Below are 21364 nucleotides of genomic sequence, written 5' to 3' on the forward strand. Positions count from 1 at the left end.
GACTATCAATGCATGACAGAACAAAATATGCTACCCGGTGTCAGAGCTTATTTTGTGTTCAGCGCTGTGATCAAACAATCCACCTAATTGGAGGACGGCAATGATTGAAAACCCTTTATTTGATTTTATTTGACCAAACAATATATTTTGAGATGAATGCAGTGATGAGACGGGAGGTGCTGCAGCTTATTTATTAGATGGTTTAGTCGGTGAAACAAGTGAGCGGTCGATATTCTCCATTTAACTTTCAATCAAAACCGCCGCCCGGCTCCAGCTGCGGCTCGGGTCCGTGGAGGACTTTTATTTAAGACAAATGGGATTTGAAGGCATGTAGCATGTCAGCGGACTTGTAGTAACACTGCTTATTTGTTGTGGATAAATTGATTTGGATACTTGAGATAGTATATTGCAAAAAAAAAAAAATCACCCAGTAGCTCTGCACTCTGATGAAAAAAAAGTGCTTAGGTTCAGGTACAGGGCACCGTGTGATTTTTTATTTTTGTCGGCTAGCATGATGCGCTTGGAGGCTTATAGCCCGTTCCGACAAGGCTGGCAGTGTTAAAAAAAGACGAGAGGCTGGCATGACATTTTCCATCCATCACTGTTATTTAAAGCTAAACCTTCTGTCTTGGAAGATTAAAAAGAAATGCATGAGAGCATAAAACAGAAGCCAAGAAGTTATTAATGTCACAAGCGTGGTGAGAAATTGAATAATTTTGCGGGGGTGGATTTACGGTGGGTTTATTCTAACCCGCACATTTGTTTTGATTTTAATGGCAGTTAGATTTTTACCTGCTCATTTGGTACAGATAATGGATGGATTTTTGGGGGTATTTACTTTACTCTTATTTCAATTTGTGCAACTGTATGAAGATTTATGGGAGTCTTGTTTTAATCCAAGTTCTCAGGGGATTTATGGTTGTCAAATTTTAACTTGTGAAATTTTTGGAGCATTTGTGGTAGGTTTTATCATCTGTATAAACTTCTGGGGAATTTACAATAGTCTTATTTTAACCTGTACAAGTTAACTACTGGTGGATTTACAGAAGTAGGCCTACCTTTTAACTTTTACCAGAGTGTTGGAAGAAATCCCAGTCCTTTCGTTTCTTGTATTTACACCCCCACAATCGCTGAAGCACAACAATAAAGCGATGATCGAAAACCCCCTCGGAAAGCATCCATCTTGCATTCTTCTTGCAGATGGGACATTGCAACGCGATCCATTCTTTAAAAGTGCCGAGGAGGACTTACAGAATATTGCACCAGTATATTCATACGTCAGGCCACTCAGGTATTCTGTTTTCTTGTAAGGGCAAAGCAGCGCAGTCATACATAGTGAACATTTTCTGGTCCTATTTTCCTATTAGATATTTGGGTCCCAATTATGGATGCACAAATACTGCCACCTGTATAGGCTATTTTAAAAATTCCACATCATTCACCACCCTGACATATACCTGCCAGGCAGTGACGGGTGGTGAGGTTCATGACTGGCAAGACACTGACTCCTCTGGAGGCAGATATCAAAATACGAAACTAATTTAGGAGTGAGCCTATATTTTGGTTGGTATAGATATAATCGCATTGGTGTCTAAAAAATGTGGGTGGTTTGCGATGGAAGGTGAAACACTTTAATGTGTGGGCATTAGGTAAGGCCGCACACACTGCTTTCCCCCCATAAACCACCAGCAATCCAGATTACTTGAATTGTCATAAATCCGACAAATCGAAAAACAGGAAGGGCGCTCACCTCGAGTGTAGCTGCGAAAATTCAACATTGTTGTCCACGCACGTGGCTAAAAAACATAAACCTCACACAATAAAAGCCCAAATTGAAAACATCCGCCTTAAAGCGAGTGACGGAATAATCTGTGACCCGCCACTAATGCCCACTCCACAACCCTGAAGCAGTATTATTTCCCAGATGACAGCAAAGGGAAATGATTTATCATCTCAACATAATCCTGATCGCCCACATCATTAACGACAGCCAAGCACTAATAATGTGTCGTAAGTCTTCTGGCGGCGCTCGTTTGTCAAACATTTGAATCCCCCCTCCAACCCCGCACAAGTGAGTTCCCGCATCCGAGATTATAAAGACCACGCTACAACAACATTGTGCAAAGTCTAAGCTCTTTATTGGCTTCATATATAAAAAAGGATAATACCGTGACTTTGCTTTAATAGAAAATGTGTAATGAGGCAGCTTGAACTATTCTATTTACTTCCAAATCATCCATAAAAGTCATTTTTCATTGGGAAGAGTCTTTTTAATCCCTTAATCTGCTGGACCCGTACGGCAAATAACGGAATAGTGTAAAAACACTTAAAAAGTCATGCAATTTGGAATTTGACCAACATTTTCCCGTACTAATGTGCCTTTAAAAAGACCATTCTGAGGGCCCTCAATTTAACAAGTGGCAAAACGTGTAGAATTTTTGTCCTTGTTTTTTTCCTGATACATACAGTGAACACAGAGCGTAGCCTAGTATTCCAAAATGATGAAGCAGCGAAGAATTTGAGAAAAACTACTGATGTGGCACTTTCCGAAAAAGAAGAATAACAAAGCTTTTGCATTATCCTTAAATTATTGATATTGCACTTTCTTAACGGTAATCTGTGCATAAAAAAAAAAAACACAATGCAGCTCTGCTTACCTTCTGGCTCGTCATGAGTAGATAATTTGACATTGGGGTGGTATTATGTAAATTAATCCGAGTTGGCTTTTGCCAAATTGAAGGTCTCCCTCACACATTTTGGGCTGTCAACGGCTCACTAAAGATTAAATTGGGTGCTTAATTTCCCACTTGATTGGTGGACAGGTACTCCAAAGACCTAACAGTTGGTATACAAGCAATTAAAGAGTGTTCCAAGGAGTATATGGCTGCCATCAATTGCACCAAAGATGCACTGCTGTCTTCAATTATGCACTATAAATTGCAATTATCATTCTCCATGTCAGCGGTCAACAAATTAGGAAGTAACAAAGATTTGGTGGCGTCTTTTTGGAGTTGACAAACAATGCCACGGTGTAATTAAAGCTGTCTTACCATGGGCTCAAAATGAACACGACTATGTCAGACCAATACCAGGGTCAATATGTTCCCAGGCTGGGAAATTAATAATGAATGTTGTTTAATAAACAGTCGCAGCAGAATGCTAAACAGTCATGTCCCTCACTGCTATCGACCAAACCTTTTGCAGTTAATTCCGGGGGCGGGGGTGGGGGGGCGGTGGTGTGAAGGGTAGGATGTTTTTATTCCTTTCAAGAGAGATCTTTGATGTTTCAAACAGGAGACATCTCAACTTTTAATAAAATAACTATTATATATATATACCACTTATTTGTAAGTGACTGCATGGAGGTTTTTGTGTGCCTTAAACAGGGAGTCAGAGCACAGTAGGATATATATATATATATATATATATATATATATATGTGTGTATGTGGGCGTGTGAAAACTGTTATTTTGCTATCAAAGGCACTTTTTGGAATGTTGTTTTATAGCTGGAAAACATTATGTAGATGTTTGAGCTGTCACAAAAAGAAAATAGTAGTAGTTCAAGTTGCGCTTGAAATTTTTGTTTCACAAAAAGCTCTTTTCTACTGGTTTTTTGTTTGTCAGGAATTGGAATTTGGACAAAACTTAGCAACATTCTAACGCTGATAACTAAAGAACGGAAAAAGATAGAAATATACTTTTTTCTGCTGAAAGGTAGGTTCAATGTTTATATAGCAATAGAACACAATATTCTGGGAACTTGCAAGACCAGTCCAAATCCAATAAAACGGTTGGTATTGAAGGGGTTGCTCCAATGAAAATGGCTGGGATTCAATGAGTTTAAAAAAATGCAAACTCTGGATGTTGCACTTTTCCTAAAAAAGACGATATATGATTGAAATTGTATTTCCTAAAAAGACAAGAAATTATTGGTGTACGCTTTCCTATAAAGAAGACAATCTACTGTATTTTTATTTCACTTTCCTAAAAAGATGACAAGCTACCATTTTCCTAAAAAGATAATTGCTGTTGCACGTTCCTAAAAAAAAAAAAAATGGGGGGAGCTAACTATGTTACTAAGAAACTAAGCCAGTTAGTGTTTAAGTAAGTAAGCAGGTCAGTCCATGTGTAAGTTAAATGTTTCAGTCAGTCTGTAAAAAGTCAGTCAGTCTGTTAGTAAAGTTGGTCCGTAAGTAAGTCAATTTACGTGAATATGTGAGTCCGGCCTTAAGTGAGTCATTCTGTCCGTAAATCAGTTTAAATAAATAAGAAGGTCAATCTGTAATTTAGTACTGTAAATCCATAATTAAGCAAGTCAATCGGTAGGTAATTCGGTCTGTAAGTCAATTGGTCTGTAAGTCCTTATTTAGCCAAGTCAGAGAGAGAGTAGATCCTTTCTTAAGTAAGTCAGTCTAAAAGTCTTACCAAAAGTCTCTCTCTCTAAGTCAGTACTGTGTGTCGGCTTTTTTTAGATGTTGAAAGGGGCAGATGAAGGAAGTAACAAACGTCCAGGTATGTATGTATTTATTTTATTTACATATATTGATATCTTTATTTATTAGATAACTTGTACCTAAAAATGTTTAGTGAGTGTATTTATGGCATGTATTCCATATGCCAGCCAGTAGCGAGTTTGCATCACCATGCCTGATTTTGCCGGTGCGGTCAAGCGATATGCGAAGGAGGCCCCGTGTTTACGCCGATTTGCACCTGAAGAGGCTTTTGCAGCACGAAAGAGAAAGAGAAAAATAACGTCGGCTACCACCGCCGCCCCACCAACCGCCGCTCCCCCCCCCAGCCACCTCGCTCATTGTGCGCTGCTTATCGTAAGCACTCAGCGGTGTCGTCGTCTAAAATTAGCTCGTGCTGGCTGAGCACTATCTGGCCGAGATAGAATAAGGTGGCTCTGGTTGAGTATTGGAGGATGGGAGAGGAAGAGAGGAGCTTCTGCTGCTGCATTATTAATCTTGAGATGTGGTGAAGAAGAAGAAGAAAAAGGGCTTGATGCCTCCTTTTTTTTTCTGTGGCTTAAAAGAAATTGAAATAAAAGAAACAAAAGCACAGCTAAATGAGGCTGCCATCCTCACCTGGCACCGCAATGTGAAGTGAGACCCTGGTGATAAGCGCCCCCTAGAGGCAGACAGGACATTAGCAGAGCACAGCCAGAGGGCTTGCACACACACGCATAAATGCACATAAGCACACTCCTGTAGGTGTGCTGACGTTCGAGCAAACACTCAAAGCTGCAGAAACATGACCGGTACTTCTTTTTTTCTTAAGTCCACTGCCCTGAGGGGGGATTTGGGATGACCCCCGAAGCACCCTGTCCCACCTTCTATACTTGGGTTGCTGTGTGTCTCTGATAAAGACAAACAAAAAACAAAAAAAAACAGATGAGGGTGTGGGGGTGTGAGTGTACATGTGTGTGTGTGTGTGTGCTTCAACTATTAGATGGACTTGCACTGGTTCTGCTCTAAAGCGTTATAGATTTTGGCAATCCATTTTGTTGGGACCTTTTCTGGAATATGTTGTCAGGATTAATGGCGTTATTTGGGGGTTTGCTTCTTCCAATGGGTGCAATACAAACACTGTTCACTGCTGGCCAAAAATCACTTTTTTGATTCTGCCATGCAATGAAAAAACATAATGGAGGTGCTATTTTGATTGCTGTAGTTGAGTTAAGGTTAACTCTGTCAGATACAGTCTGGGAGAATAAGCCTGACTCAGTCCGAGTCATTTATTTCAAGTCAGTGAAAGTCAGTCAATCAGAGTCAGGTCGTAGGAGTCAGTCAGTGTAAGGCTGCCAATCATAGTCAAAGTAAGAGGCAGTAAAAGTGAGTTTGAGTCGGTTAGTAATGATTCAGTCAATCAGCAGTCAATCAGCAGTCAAACAATCAAAGCCAATCAGTCAGTGAGTCCATCATCAGTTTCAATCAGTCTGTCAGTCCGTCTAGGTCAGTCAGTCAGAGTAAGTAAGAGTGAATCAGAGTCAGTCATTCAGAGTCATTTGGTAAGTCAGAGTTAGGTAGTCAGTGTCAGTCAGTCATGAGTCAGTCAGTCATTCAAACTTAGTAAGAATTTCAGCTCGTCAATCATAATCCAAGTCAATTGAAGTCAATCAATTAGAGTCTGGGTCAGTCAGTCAGACTACGTAAGAGTAAATCATAGTCAGTCACTTTCAACCCTAACCCCTAACTCAAGCAAAGACAGTCAGTCACTAAGACTCAGTCATTCAGTAAGAGTCAGTCAGTAAGACTTAGTCAGTTATGAGTCAGTCATTTGGCATTATTTAGTAGTCAGTCAGCCCCCCCATCAATCATAGTCAGAGTCAAACAATTAGAGTCAGTCAGTCAGAAGAAGTCAATCAGTCAGTTTGAGTCAGTCAAACTAAGATTCAATAAGAGTGAGTCGGAGTCAGTCAGTCATGAGTCAGTTAGCTAGTCATTCAGATTCCGTTTGTAAGTCAAATCAGGTCGTCAGTGTCAGTCATGGAGAGCATGTAAGTCAGCCAGCCAGCCAGCCAGTCAGTCAGTCAGTCAGTCAGTCAGTCACGACGCAATACAACAAATCAGTTAATAAAACTCGGTCAGTTACAATAGTCAGAGTCAGTTCGTCCAGTAAAAGTCCAAAAGAGTCAGTCTGAGTCAGTGTTCATTATATACAATTTAAAAAAAAATTGGTAGCAAATGTTTCCTTTTTTCATGGCTGTGTGTCTGTAGCTGACACAGTATTTTGGGTTAGGCATAGAATGGGCTTTCATTTGTTGTTTGTTTGTTTGCCTTGAAACGCTTGTTTGGAAGATAATCATAACACGCACTTGCCTTGAAATCGTGTTTACAACCCTAACCCAGGATTTAAACCTTAACCCTGCCTTGAAACCTTGGCTACAAACCTTAACCCAGGCTGAAAATCCTTGCTTGAAACTAACACCCTGGCTAGAAACCCCAACCTTATTTGGAAACCTGATTTTGAAACCCTAAAACCGTAATACTTGCCCTAAAACCCTTGTTTGGACTCGCATACCCTTATTTGGACCCCTAACCCTTGTTTAATAGTCTAACCCGAGCTTGAAACCTGATTTAAAACCCAATCTCTGACAAGAAACCCTTCACTGAAAGCTTATTTCTTACTTGAAACCTTACTTTGAAATCTTCAACCTTCCATGTAACACTTATCTTGAAATCCTAGTTTGGAACCCTATACCTTGCTTTATTCTTCTACAAATGTATGTGTATTATATTAACCCCCACCCTTGACTTTTAGCCTACCTTGTATATTGGACAGTGGTTTTAGTTAAGCCTGAATTCCTTCTTTTTTTTTTCCAAAGCATGTGATATTTTGGTCATTGAGCTTCAAGCTACTTATCTGGGGCAGCCATACAGGAAGTGGCTGACTCAACAGCATTTGGACTGAAATAAAGCGTGTGGGCTCGGGGCAGAGAGGATATGCAAAACAGCGGGAATGTATAAATAAATCTGTTTATTCCCTCCACTATTTGGAGCCACTTACATTATCATATGGAGCACGGTGGGTCATGCTGCTGAGTGAAAATGACATTTCCCAAACCGACATCCATGTATGGAAATGTCATCAGAGGAAAACAAGAAAGTCCATCAGTAGCACATTCACAATTTATGAATTACTGCAAGTCGGGAAAGGAGGGGGAGGTAAAAATAAATAAATAAATGCCAGCGGTGGCACTTCATCTTCCGACGCAACGGCGACCCGGTGAGGTGGTCCTGGACTGGAGATGACTTTTCCAAGATAAAGCCGCCATGAAAAATGAATAACTGCAACAAACACAGTGGCTGCTGCATGATTCATGTGCGTTGTAATGGAAAAAGTGAGGAACAAATGACACACAGGCCCTTCATCTGTAAAAACGCAACATGTAGTATAATGTCGGATGATCCCAGACAATACATTGCAAACCATGATTCATATCATATATTCATGTCTCCATATGTAACCCAGGAAGGCCTGAGAGATTATACTCCACCCAAACAAACAAAAAATCCTCCAAGAGACTGTTTCACTTAGCAACATGATTTTTGGTTGGCAAATTGACCATTAATAGAATCACAAAAATGTAAAATTCACATATTCATGTTTTTTTACAGTTTAATTTATAATTAACCAATTTGTAAATAAATTATTATCATTTACTTTTCTGTCAGGACATTAGTTTTGATGAATAATCATGCTCATCGAAGGTAGACAAAGCAAAATATCATATTATTGAATTCATTTATATTTTATGTCATTCATATTTATGTTGAATATTTATTTGTGTATTCATTATTGGCTCGTCTCTCATTTTCATTGTTTTGAATGTTTGCAATGATGGCTAGGCTGACGTTCAAGTAAAGTTCACGTGTACCTTCAGAGGTTTACTCTTCCGTATCCTTCATAAAAAAATAAGTAATGCAATTTGTTATTACTAATATGTTATGAGCAAAACATTTAAATAAAAACATATATTTATATTATTTTATTTATTTTTAAATGCTCAGTCATTGCCATGTGCTTTATTGGGGTTGATAAGGAATCGCACAAAGTATCAATATTGGTCTAAAAAAAATGAAATAAGAAATTAATAGTTATCATATTGAATTCAAGTGTTCCACTGCAATTTCACCCATCACTAATGGCTACCAAGAGGGTGGTGCTTAATTGTGAATCTGTGAAAAAAATTGGTTTTTTGTACATGTGCGAATGCAAAACATGATGGCGAACCATGATCAGTAGCCATGAATTATGAAATAAGCAAATCTGAGGTTCCAACGTGGAACAGATCGCGTTATTAGTATAAACAGTTGTATTGGGTATTTTGAAAATTCAGCCCAAGATAACAGTTTCAATATGCAACATGAAATTAGGAAGACTTGTCTATCTTGAGCAGACCCAAGAAAGAAAAAAAAATATTCTCAAGGAGGCATGCCTGGAAACACACGTGCAATCTGCCATTTTGGGTTTGACATAGCCAGCCAGCTTCAAGTCTTTTGATAATTTCAAATGTACTTCAATGATGTTCATGTTCTTTATGACCCCCCCCCCCAAATTAAAGGGTTTTTATTATTGCATGTGTGATGACGAAATTTGATGACTCGCCATCATGAGTACAACCACAAAAAAACAATTACTTGAAAAGAAAAATAAATGCCTGAAAATCCACATTTTAGTTGGAAGCATCCATTTTAGGGCTATTTCCACTTTTCCACTATATTAGGTATTAGCATTGCTGTCCATGTGAGCGTCACGACTCAAACCTTCGCAATACTTCTGCGGCTCGAGCCGGAGATGCGATTTGACGGGCCCACAATGCAACAACGTAATGCAGGGTGACAGTGAATGCGATATCGGGTGAGATACACGCAGGCACATGGACACGCAGCTCATTTTCAAGCATTAATGCCATCTTGCTGCAAGATGTCGGACTTTAAAATCCCATTTCAAACACAAGACTGTTTTTTCAACCCACTCCTCAAGCTGCGGGGAGGACGAGGAAATCAATGGGCAAAATAATGATGCTGTTGTCTGTGCAGCGCTGCCATGACCGCACACATCCGGCGTCATTAATTCACGGCAGACCTCGCTTTTTATTCATGCGCTCTATTGTTTATTTGTAAGGGTACGGGGGCGCCCCGGAATCACACGCGTGTAGAATGCATGCGGGGCAAGAACATGAGGCAACGTTTGAAAGGAGAGAATGTAAAGAAAAATGAAATTTGTAAGTAAAACAGTAAGCGGCCGGTGAGAAGGGTTTGGCTCGTGGTCCTCGCACGCCGGCCTGCATAATGACGAGGAAACGAGGAAATGTTCTTGCTCAGAGCTGGAGATAAAAAGGATTTGTAAGGCTATGTAAGTACAGAAGAAGAGTCGGGAGAGCGATCAATAATTAATTTACTTTCAACAGTCAAGGGCAATTAACATGCTTTTTTTTGCCCATTACCCGCCTAAAAGGGGCGACTCGGCGGCCCAAGCACCCTAATCTCGCTAACCGTTGTCACAGTGGAGGATTACATAGCCTCGCCGATCAATACGGCTATGCAAACACAGACCATACTCGGGTTTTGCAAGCGCCTGCGACTCGGATTACTGCCGTTTGGGAATAGTTACCAGTGTGGGGCAGGCAGCAGGATCACATGAACCTTTGTGCCCAAGAATGGCGAGCCATTGTTTGGTCTTTAGCCAACATTGCACACCCTTTTAGTTTGAATTCTGCTCAATCCATCCGTCATGAGGGCCGGGCGTCGCACCAAATTCTAGGCCATATATAGGCCTTCTATTCCTTAGTACCCTTGCAGCCAGGGCACTTATGCCATTAGTTATTATCAGCATCAATTATACATAACTAAAAAAAAAAACATCTTTCAGGTTAATAGTTACAAATAGAAAACCGAATGAAGAATAGAATAATTTTGTGATCCTAAATTAGTGGATACAGATCTTTCAAGTCTCTCACAAGTGGGGGGGCTTTTACCTAAAAATTGGTCATCAACAGCCAGTCAATATGAAAAAATGTATATTACTTCTATTACTTGTAGGGAAGGGAGAGTACCAATAGCACGTATTGGTATCACAAGCTTCTGACGTTACGTAATATAAAGCAAAATATTGCAAGTTTGTTCTAATAATTTGGTAGACTTGGTCGGTTGGAAATCCTTTCGATTTATCTTTACAATTCCGGATACATATTTGTCAGTTCCCATGGACCCGTGAGTGGCACACAATGTGTGGCAAATGAATACTTCGTGTCACATCTTTGTGCGCCCTATTTTTGCATCCATGAAGCGGTTCATGAAAATCCGGAATGAATGAACAAATGAATAAATCAGTAAGTAACTTCTAGAAGGCAACACGATTATCTTGCGTTGTCTCGCTGGCCGCAATTGTTTGCCACAAAATTTTTGACCCAACAAATGGCTGCCGGATCAATAGGTGGGGATCAGAGACGTCATGTGACAAGATTTCTCTGCTCGCTAGCTGGTCCAACAGTGAAGACAATCTCTCGCGCAGTAGCATTTCGGACCAAATTGAGTGCCTTATTGCAGCATTATATCTGCTTTAATAACTTAGATTAATAATTAACTCCCCCCCTCAAGAAACCTCAAGACAGAATTTAGCAGCTGTGTGTATGTCGATGATGTAGTGGAAGGATCGCGCCGAACTCCGACTCTACCACTTAATTAACTGTTAAATAAATTAGCATAGAGTGTGTACTCGCTTAGCAGAGCGATGTCGTCTTACAAGCTGGGATTCTTTGAGACTCAATCTTTACCTGCCAGCTCTCCGAGTGTTTGGGCTGCAAACATATTAGTTGGCCATAAAAGAAAATGAAAATGTCTATTTTTTTAGACAAAAGGACAGTCCTGACAGGACACATTTGATCACCATGGCAACAAATATCGAGGGGTAGATCAGCACTTCTTCTGATGCATGTGACACGTTGAGTTTATAAATAGTCGTAAATAGAGCGCTTGGGCAGCGGCAGCCAACCACTGGCAGAGGCTCGGGTCTTGGCGGCGGGTGAAGGCAGGGGCCAGAGGCCTCGGACTCTGGACATCTGGACAGTGACCAGCTGGTGCCGAGGACATGTGGGTCCAAGTGTGTGTGCGTGGGTGTGTGGACATGACTGTCATTGGTATTTTTCCAACGAGAATGACGGTCCAATTTGGAATTGTACTTCCACTTAAAGAATGCACTTTTGATGAGGTTCCTAAATATGTTTATGTATTTTTTATTGTTCCAACAGTCCAGAAGTTGATGTTTGCCTCCTTTTTTTCTTTTTTTTTTGTTAAACCTGTCCTCAAAAAATTCTGCCAGGGAGCAGTTACCAGCCCTAACGAAGCAGCCAAGCTTGACATAAGGTGAATCATTTGTGTTGTCTAGTGTAGTAGTGTGCAGGACTGTGAGACCTGGTATTGACCAATACAAAGTAAATACTGGGCCTATTTCACAAATATTTATATATATATATATACAGTGGATTTATCATACAATTGCCACACTCATTTACATATTACACACCCCATCAAAACAACATTTTCTGATGAACAGTGTTCCCTCACTTTTCACTGGAGATGCATTCCATGATCCTCCGCCAAGTAAATTTACTCAAAATAGGTTAATGACTTAAAGGTATTAGAGAGGATTTCGCGGCGATGGAGTAGTTTGTAGTTTTCTCAATAGTGCGCATGAATTGGTGGAAGGAAGATTTGTTTGGAAGGTGTAACTCACATTATGGTTGTAGGCTAGCGGGCTAGCAATAAGCTGCAGCGCGTAGCATGCCGCTGGACTCTCAGCTCAAACTTTCGTTCCTTCAGCAAGCTGAGTAAGTTCTAAACAGTGAATACCAATCGCCATTTCCTCTTCTTGTCCATGAAGCTTTTTTAAACTGCCCGCGTGTGGAGGACACGGACTAGTCAGTTCTCCTCCTCCCCCACAGCTCCAGTAGCAACGCACGCTCTCTCTCTCTCTCTCCTTCTCTCTCTCTCTCTCTTTCTCTCTCTCACTCGCTCTCGCACTTTCTCTCATCGTAGTAATTGTAATCACTTGAAGTAATCCCAATTTTTAATAAATGTACCTGTAATCTGATTACTTTTTTTCCCTGTAACTGTAAAGGAATAGTTCAAAAAAAAATTGTAATCTGATTACGTATCGGCGGTACATGTATTCCGTTACTCCCCAAGCCTGTTCATAAAGTATAGCTCTTACTCAAAAATTAACTGAAGTTACCTGTCCAGCAGTAACTTAGCAACCAAAGCATCCATCTTCAGACCTCTCTGCTGCTTTATCGCACACCATCGCTGCAAACACTCGCCCCACTGATCTGTATATATTACTAGATAGCAGCCCATCTTACTCTTCCTATCTCGCGAGCAGACTACTGTATAAATTATACGTACACGTTCAGATTAGACATATACAGCTTGTAGGGGTTTGTGGTAGGGTGGTCACTATTTTGTAACAAGTTCAAAAAACAAAACAAAAAACAAGTGGACAGTATAGGATTGTATGCCGAGAAACATTTCTTGGGAGGAGTAATATGGCGGCCTTGCGGCTTCAAAAGTCTTGGCCTATCGGCTATCCAGTAATATATTCAGATCAGTAACTTGCCCCAAATGACTTTTGTTTGGCTTTTTCCTCTTTCAGTCCTTGTCTCCTCCGTTCAGCAACCTCAAGAACAGTCTTTCTTTTACGGCTCATTGGTCCTGTATCCCTCTCTACCATTGTTGGTTTACTTTGAACACACGCGAGGAGCTAGCTACAGTGGGAAGAAGCTACACCGCCGCCACATTGGTAAACACTGCCACGTTAGTGGCCTACGCAAACTACGTACTTGGGGCACATACGCAAGAACTGTTACTGACAAGCCAGGAGTCAGGACATTCCCCACCACGTCCACAGATTATGAATAATTGTATTTATTTTTTGTTAACCATAAGTACAAGTCTGCTACCGATTGATAAAGCGATTTTAAGTGAATCAGACAACTTAATTTGTTGTAAAATCCTCTCTATACCTTTAATAAATTCAACTTTTAAAATGCAAAAGAAGAAAGTTCTGAGTTTCCGAATGGCCATAGTGAAGCAGTGCGCTCGGAGCGTATTTCCGAATGCCTCCACGGTGAGAGAACGGGGATTTTAGGGCTGATGAGCTCTAATATTGTTCTAATATGGTTTTGGTTTTGTAAAACAAATTTCCCCTCCAAAAAAAAAATCTGCATATTTTTTTACTGGTCTGTCTTAGAAGGAAGAAAATAGCAAGGTAACCCTGCAACGGGTTAAGTTATGATCTCACATGAAAGCCCCGTGATCGAGTGAAGCTGCAATAAAAGTATCGAGGGAACACTCTTTCCCCATCTGCTGGTGTCCATGCTCAAACAGCCTACACTGTTGATTAATACCAATGTTGATATCATCAATATATATATATATATATATATATATATATATATATGTTTGTTTTTTTCTGGAGAGCTCGGTATTGTTCATTCGGTAATTTTACCGATTTGACATGTCATCATCATTGCTCTCTTTTTTTTCTCTTTTTCTTTTGTATGTGGGTGAGTATGTGTATGTGTATGTGTATGTGCATGTGCGTGTGTGCGTGCGTGTGAGTGTGCGTGTGAGTGTGTATTCATTAGTTCACCTAAAACCTATTTAAAAATCTAAACCGAACACTTCAGAATCCAGCCAGAGTCGTGAGGCCGTCAGGAGACCCGAGGAAGGACCAAAGAAAAGAAAGGAAAGTGAAATCCAGCACCGACCAGACACCACCCACCACCCACCGGGCCACCAACCAGAGTCCTTCACCAACTCCAGAAACATCTCAATTCCAACAAATCAGGGAGACCTCAAGAGACTAAAGGAGAGACTGAGGAAAGGAAGGAAGGACAGACGAAGCAGAGTGAGATCCACAGACACCAGCCTCCACCGATTCAACGACCAGAGGAAGAAGCAGATTGTGTCTGAGTTTCGATAGATGCGAGTGTGGTGGATCTGGCATGCATGAAAATCTCCACCAAAGAGGGGAGCCGTCGACCCCTGCCAGGACAGAGCAAGCGCAACACCTCAGGGCCCCCCAGGCCGCGGCAGCGCCAAAGGACGACCCCCGGGCCCCGCCGGGGCCACCGGCCGGAGAGCAAACCCAGGAGCGCCCCCCACCCCAACACGGCCCGCGCCCCTAACCCAACGCAGCCAGGCACCCCACAGCCCATCATCAATATTTAAATAAACTGCCCATGCCAGGCCCAGTGTTGCTATACCAAGCCTACTTCTTTATAAGCAGACGCCAATAAATTGTTAAATCTTCTGCTATCCATCAATAGTTTGTCTACATCTGCCTACTCCTTGCATGTACAGCCTAGCTGAAGTGGATATGTTCCATATGTAAAGCCACCGCCGCATAATCTCCAATCATACTTGTGCATGCGTGTTGTCATACGACGATCCCAGAATAGCATTTGGCAACCGAGACGATTCCAGCATGTCAGATGGAGGGGTGACAACATTATTAACGACTGCATGAGACAGTCAGCATCCATTCGGTTAATATCCTACCCGCTGAGACCGCCAACATGTCTGTCAGGGAGCACTTGAGGAGGAAGGGGGGACAACTGGCCTCATCGGTGCCATGTCTCGGGGTTTAAAAGTGGTGCACTTGTGCACACAAACAGAGAATTCCCCATTAGCCCCCCGCCCCGCCCCTGTGTGATGCACAGAAGCTGCTGAGCATCAGGATAGTAGTGGTCCCTTGCCGGGGGGATTGCGGTAAGACATTTTATTGTTGGTCGGGGGAGAGTACAGGTGAAGGGTGTAGACACGGGGTCCTATAAATAAATAAGATGCCCAGCTGCTATTTACAGATATCTCCTTTGCCAGCGCGCAACTGAGTAGAGCTCAGCGGAATCCCAATTTCCAATTAAGAGGGCGTTTGACTTGAAGATGGCAACCCTAAAAAGTGGAGCTATACTGACACCTGCTGGAAATCGACTAGAAGTAACTATAACAGCAGTTTCCAAAACTTGGGTTAACTGAGACCATTTTATTGATCATTGTTTCTTTGGGACACCAAAAATATGTATGCATGTCTCACTATGACTGACTGCACATTTAACCACTGATATAACTTATTTTTGTGAAATGGGCAGGAAAGCAGATACATTTTGCTTATAAACATTTGCGTGCCTGCCCATTTTTATTTTTTGTAAATGTGTTTGAAATTTTAATACATGTCAAAAGACCCACAAGGTAACATGACGCTCACGGTTGAGCATGTTTTGCAATAATTTTTGGGTATTTGTCATGTTTTTAAACAGTATTCAAATGATTGGCAAACTAATTAAGAATTAGCAAACAAGTTGTCATCAGGTTTTATGTGTATTTATTCGTTACCTAGCTGAATACATTTTACCCAACTAAAACAGCCTCAGGCTAAAATCACAAAGAAGTGCATCATGCTAATTAGTTGTTCCTTTAATTAGAAAAAGTCCTTCCAAAAATGATCATTCATTTAGACATGAAACATTGTTGGGGGCAAAACTGGCCAATGTGACAAATTATGCTGCAGGTTAAACTGACCACACTGATATCAAATTATTGCTTGGCATAACTAATTTAGATCAACTTATCCAATGAAAACGGCTCATTTGAGTTTTTTCTTCTTTTTTTTTAATAACCACATAAATGTTATTGTTTATTCTGATCCCCCGACCCCCCATTTGAGACATGTTTAGAGAATTAAAAAATGCCCCATTTCAAACTAACCCAGGACAATTAAAAATCACATTTAGAGGCCAAAATATGTTGTTGTACTACCTAATAAGATGAGAATAGTGTCTTGGACATTTGGTCACTATAAAGATACAGTATGTGCTAGGAGTCTGCTGACTACTCAACGGCTGGTTGAAAGAAAAACAACCCTTTGCTTTTATTTGCCTCACTGGTGTGCACATTAATGTTCAATGACACAGATGGCAGCACTACAACCCACATCTGAAACCAAAATCAAATCGAGGTTGACTTGTACCAAAAACAAAACTTCTGACAAATTTAACCCAATTACACTGGCCCTCAATTAACCGAGCAGATTCAAAGTAACAAAGAGCATGAACTGTGTCAATTAGGCCCCAAAAAATTATAAATAAATATTGCACAATATTACACATGATTCCTCTCTTCAAAAATATGTCTCTTATTATTATTACTTTATATTCACACTTTGTACAAGTGGTTTGACTCGAAGGCTTTCCTGGAAACAAAAATATACTCTCAACAAACAATCATAGACTTCTCCATGGAGGGGTGCAGTCATTTCACTGTACTCCAGTCCTGAAACTTAAATAGTTTACAAAAATAGGACGCAACCAAGTGTCTCCATCTCTTGCAAGTTAACGTCCATGTGAAAAGAGGCGGCCAAAAAGAACAAAATGTGGACGTCATCAAGCAACAAACTTGTTCTTGGTGGTGGAGCCGCTTTTAGTGGCCGTGTCGGCATGCGACTGGTAGCCGATAACCACTTTGGAAGGGACTCCAAGCCGCTCCTTGTAGACACGTCTAACAAAACAGAAACGGTTATTCAAACACAAAACGACAAGACGGAAGGAAGCCCTCTTCTCACCCTATATGTGTGATGGCCTCCTTGTTTTCATAGTCCGTGGTCCAGATAGCGATCTTGTCCCCTTTGGTTCGTACATTGATGACTGCGCCACACACGTCGTCGCTGTGGTCGTCGAATGTTTCACCCACAAGACACAAGAGCTGCGGTGCAAGGATTTACTCTCATGAGAGGGCCCCGAGGGACGACATAACGGGCAAGCACGACGGGAGCAAAACTTACCGTCTCCAACCAGAAGCGATCCAGGTCAGCCTTGCGCTGTTGCTTGGAGAGCGTGATGAGCCAGCGGCCTCCTCGCCGGTTCCGTTCATCCTCCCACATGGGCTCAATACCGTCCTGTGGACAAAGCATTTTATGAACTTTATGTCATAGAAGTAAGCCAGGAGGGAGGATGTTCCTACCTTAAAGAGTGAATAGTCACAGCCGGACATCAAGTTACTGGACAACTGAATGTGGTTATACAACCTGGCAAGGAACAAAGGACACATCTTTCATTGATAAATAAATAACCTCAATGTTTGCTTCTCTCCACAGAAACTTTGTTAAAACATTACTTACGCCCAGAAGTCCTCCACGGTGTCAAATTTGGAGATGAGACGAAGATTGGCTTGCCAAGTTTTGCTCTTGTCATTCTTGAAAAACCAAAGAGCCCACCTACACATAAACATTACTGTCATTTGTTTTATAGTCAAAAGTACATCAGACGAGGGTAGTAGTGGAGAACCAGACTCTGGGTCTTACCTGTTCTGCAACGGATGCTTGATGTACAAGTCTGGACTTTCAACCAGTTTTTGAACAGTCGTCTCACTCTCTTCCTTCTCAGGCTCTTGAGTGTTGGATGGTAACACCTAATCAACAAAAAGGAATACAAGGTTTAAGGGTTACAAATTAAGCAATAACTGATTTGACGATAAGCCCTAAAATAAATCTTTCTTTTTCTTTTTACAAAAATCATATTTTAATCCTCCCCTTTGCATATTACATACATTTAAAGCCCATATGTGTTCTTTTTAAAAAGAACATTACCAACTACTTTTTAAAAATCGTTTAGTTGATTTTTCACGCAACTAATTAAACCGCAACACGCGTTGTAAATTCGTCAGGAAAAGTATAATCAGCTGTGTAACTTCACGTCGGGGACTTCATCTGATGCGAGCGGTAATGAAAAGGGACGTACAGACAACATTCACATTTTCGGTAAAGCTTTCTATTATTTGCAGTTGCGCTTAAACTGACGTGTTATTTAACTATCTTATCAGTTACACGACATATAAAGTAAATAAGCAGAGCCAAGTTTGTGGCAGTACCCCGGAGAGAGGCTGCTGCAAAATCTGCTACGGTATCCCTTGCAAGCGAGTGGTAATTTACGAACACCAGACATTTTATTCTATTTACGCGTCTAAATGCTCAATACACGACGTTGACTGGCGTACACTAAAATGTGCGAGCGAGCATGAGGCGACTTTTAAGACTACTGGTGTTTGCCAGGGCACTCACCGTAACGGCAGTCGCCATCTTGGAGAACCTGCCTTCGCGTTTTTTCCCCCTTTGTTAAATAAGCTGATTGGACCAGCTTCGGCGAACCGCCCCCGCCCCTTCCTTTTTTTAACCAAACTTTATTCAACAATCGTAATTCACAATCAAACATCAGGTACATCAAACAATACCTTAACATTTGAACATTAAACAAAACGCTAGGGGGATAACTAAGTATACATTCCAAATAAAATTTGACAAATATGTGACATTCAACACAAGCAGAAATAGTCATCGTTGCTTTTTTTCTTCTTCTTCCTCTCCATATAATTGACAAACTATAAAGCCTCAGTTCGTTAATGAAAGCCAAAAACGATGGCTTCATTCGCATAAATTTTACATTTATGCATTTGGAATTTCGCCAAAATGATAAACTAACCAAAAACACATTTCTTTTTTTTTTTTCTTTAAAGCTAAGCCGCTGCCCTCGCATGTGCTCTATTGACTGTGACGTCACGGGGTCCTGTAACTTTGCTCGTTCCCATAAAATTAATTACGTTGATTTTTGAATTTGAATGTATTTATTTAAGAGGGACAAGCACATGAATCAACATTTTACAGTGTAAATGTTCCCAAGTTAGCTAAGTCAAGCTAATTTTCATTGGCAGTCCCTCGGGCGGATTTAAAAGACAGCCTAAAATGAGAGTCATCAAAATCCCAAATCAATCTCCAACAATATTACACAAGTACATTTCCTGTACAGTTGACAGTGCTTACTAATCTCTCCCATTCAACGAGAGCGGTTTTGGCCCGACTTCAGCCAGACACTTTTATTCATCTCCATCTCATCATGAGACCAGATAGCAGTGGTGACACACAGATGTACAAACATTTAAAAGACAGTTTCAAAATACAAAAATGTTCAAAAGGTAAAAAGCTTGTGTTTCTGAATGATTTCACAATGGTGCCAGCTCATTGGTTTCCTATTAAAAATCTTAACTGCCCTTTTATACAGAGAAGTTATTGGCTTCAAAATGGAGGTGGATGTTTGTGACCATGCTGTAACGCAATATGACAGATGCATATACAACAGGGCAGCTTGTTGTGGTAGCTCTTTTCAAATGAAGCAAACACCATTTAGATTTGACTTAACCTTTTTTTGCAAACGTGGTTTACATGACTTTAAAACTTCAGATGTTTATCCCAAACAATACCCAGATATTTTGTTTCATTTACCTCAATAATTAGGTCACGCTCTAAAGAAACTTCAAAAGGTACCATTTGAAGATCTCTTACTGATAGAGAAACACATTGAAAATGTTTGGGTTTTTAATGTTTAAAGTTAGACGGGATTGTTCAAGACATTGTGAGATATTGTGTAAGGCCTCCGCAGATGTTTTGGCTGACACATGAATTAGAGTGTCATCCGCATAAAGCTGGCAGTTAACACTCCTGCAGCAGTCTGGAAGGTCGTTTATGTACATTGTGAACAATAAGGGACCCAAAATGGAACCTTGATTCACTCCTAGGTTATTTGAAAGCAGAATAGACCTGATGTCTCCTAACTTAACGCACTGTTCTCTACCTTCCAGGTAGGACTTGATCCACATAAGAGCTGGAGGTGACATTTCAAATTGCTGCAATATTTTCATAATAATGCAAATGCAGTGGCCCACTGTGTCAAAGGCCTTTTTTAGGTTTAAAAACATAGCTCACACTAAATTACCTTTGTCAAAAGAACATTTTATTTGTTCCAGTAGGTAAATGTTGTCGGTTTCTGTATTGCAATGACTTCTGAAGCCAAACTGCTGGGGATACAGCAGTTGGCTCGTCTTTAGATGTTCCATTAATTGTTCGGCCACAATTTTCTCCAGCACTTTTGATACTACAGGAAGGACAGCAATAGGCCTGTAGTTACTGGCTTGGTCCTTGTCACCTGATTTGGGAAAGTGTTTGTTTGCATTGAAAGGTTTCTAAGATGAGTAATAGGCTTTAGTAAGGTATTTAAGTGGGTTTTTATTAACTCTACATTATGATAATCTTTTGACATATTTTTGGGGGACTTAAAATAGTTTCCCTAATTTTGTCGAGTGAGACTTCTTTGATTAGAACAAAAATGACTACTGTTGAGCTGAAGTTCACTTTGAGATGATGGCATACTCTTGAAATTATTTGCTAAATCCTGGACTGATTGCACAAATAATCTGTTAAATTAGTTTGCAATTAACTGATTATCATTAACGCTAATACCATCAATTTTAAGACCTCTTATAATTTGATGTTTTTTTTAAACTTGAATTAGTCCGTTTGTTTATGTGATGCCATAATTTGGATGTGCTGCGTTGTTATGGTCAGCGATCCCTGTGATGAAATTATAAGATTTTGTTATTCTTTCTGGTCTGTTCGCAAAGATTAAATCAATCAATGTTTCACTATGTCTTGTGATCCTGGTAGGTTGATTTATCATTTGTTTGTATTCCAATTTATCCATTAAACATTTCAACTTAACTTTATCCTGACAATTTATGTTAAAATTACCCATGATTATACATTACGTTCCCCTGTCAATACTTGAAAGAAGACGTTTAAAATTATCATAAATTGGTGGGTCGTAAATGACCATTAAATTAAGTTTCATTGTTGGTGACAGGATAATTTGTATTCCGAGACATTCTAATGTTGCACTCATTTTAATTTCTTCACATTTAAATTGCTCTTGAATACTATTAATACACCCCCACCCCCTTTTTTGTCCCTATCCCTCC

At 40.4% G+C, this 21364-nt stretch overlaps 1 protein-coding gene across 1 annotated transcript; it reads right to left on the reverse strand.

Annotated features, from left to right (window-relative positions):
* Positions 1-15966: 15966 nt before the first annotated feature.
* eif4ea (eukaryotic translation initiation factor 4ea) lies at positions 15967-18674 on the reverse strand. The gene is made up of 7 exons (XM_086084454.1): positions 18621-18674; positions 17865-17971; positions 17682-17777; positions 17525-17588; positions 17346-17459; positions 17127-17266; positions 15967-17062 (listed from the first exon to the last, which is right to left on the reverse strand). The coding sequence occupies exons 1-7, from the start codon at positions 18636-18638 to the stop codon at positions 16948-16950; spliced, it is 654 nt and encodes a 217-aa protein (XP_085940580.1). The 5' UTR covers positions 18639-18674; the 3' UTR covers positions 15967-16947.
* Positions 18675-21364: the final 2690 nt, after the last annotated feature.

Source organism: Leptonotus elevatus, chromosome 9 (assembly GCF_054856555.1).
Source record: "Leptonotus elevatus isolate MCC_2025b chromosome 9, RoL_Lele_1.0, whole genome shotgun sequence".
NCBI lineage: Eukaryota > Metazoa > Chordata > Actinopteri > Syngnathiformes > Syngnathidae > Leptonotus > Leptonotus elevatus.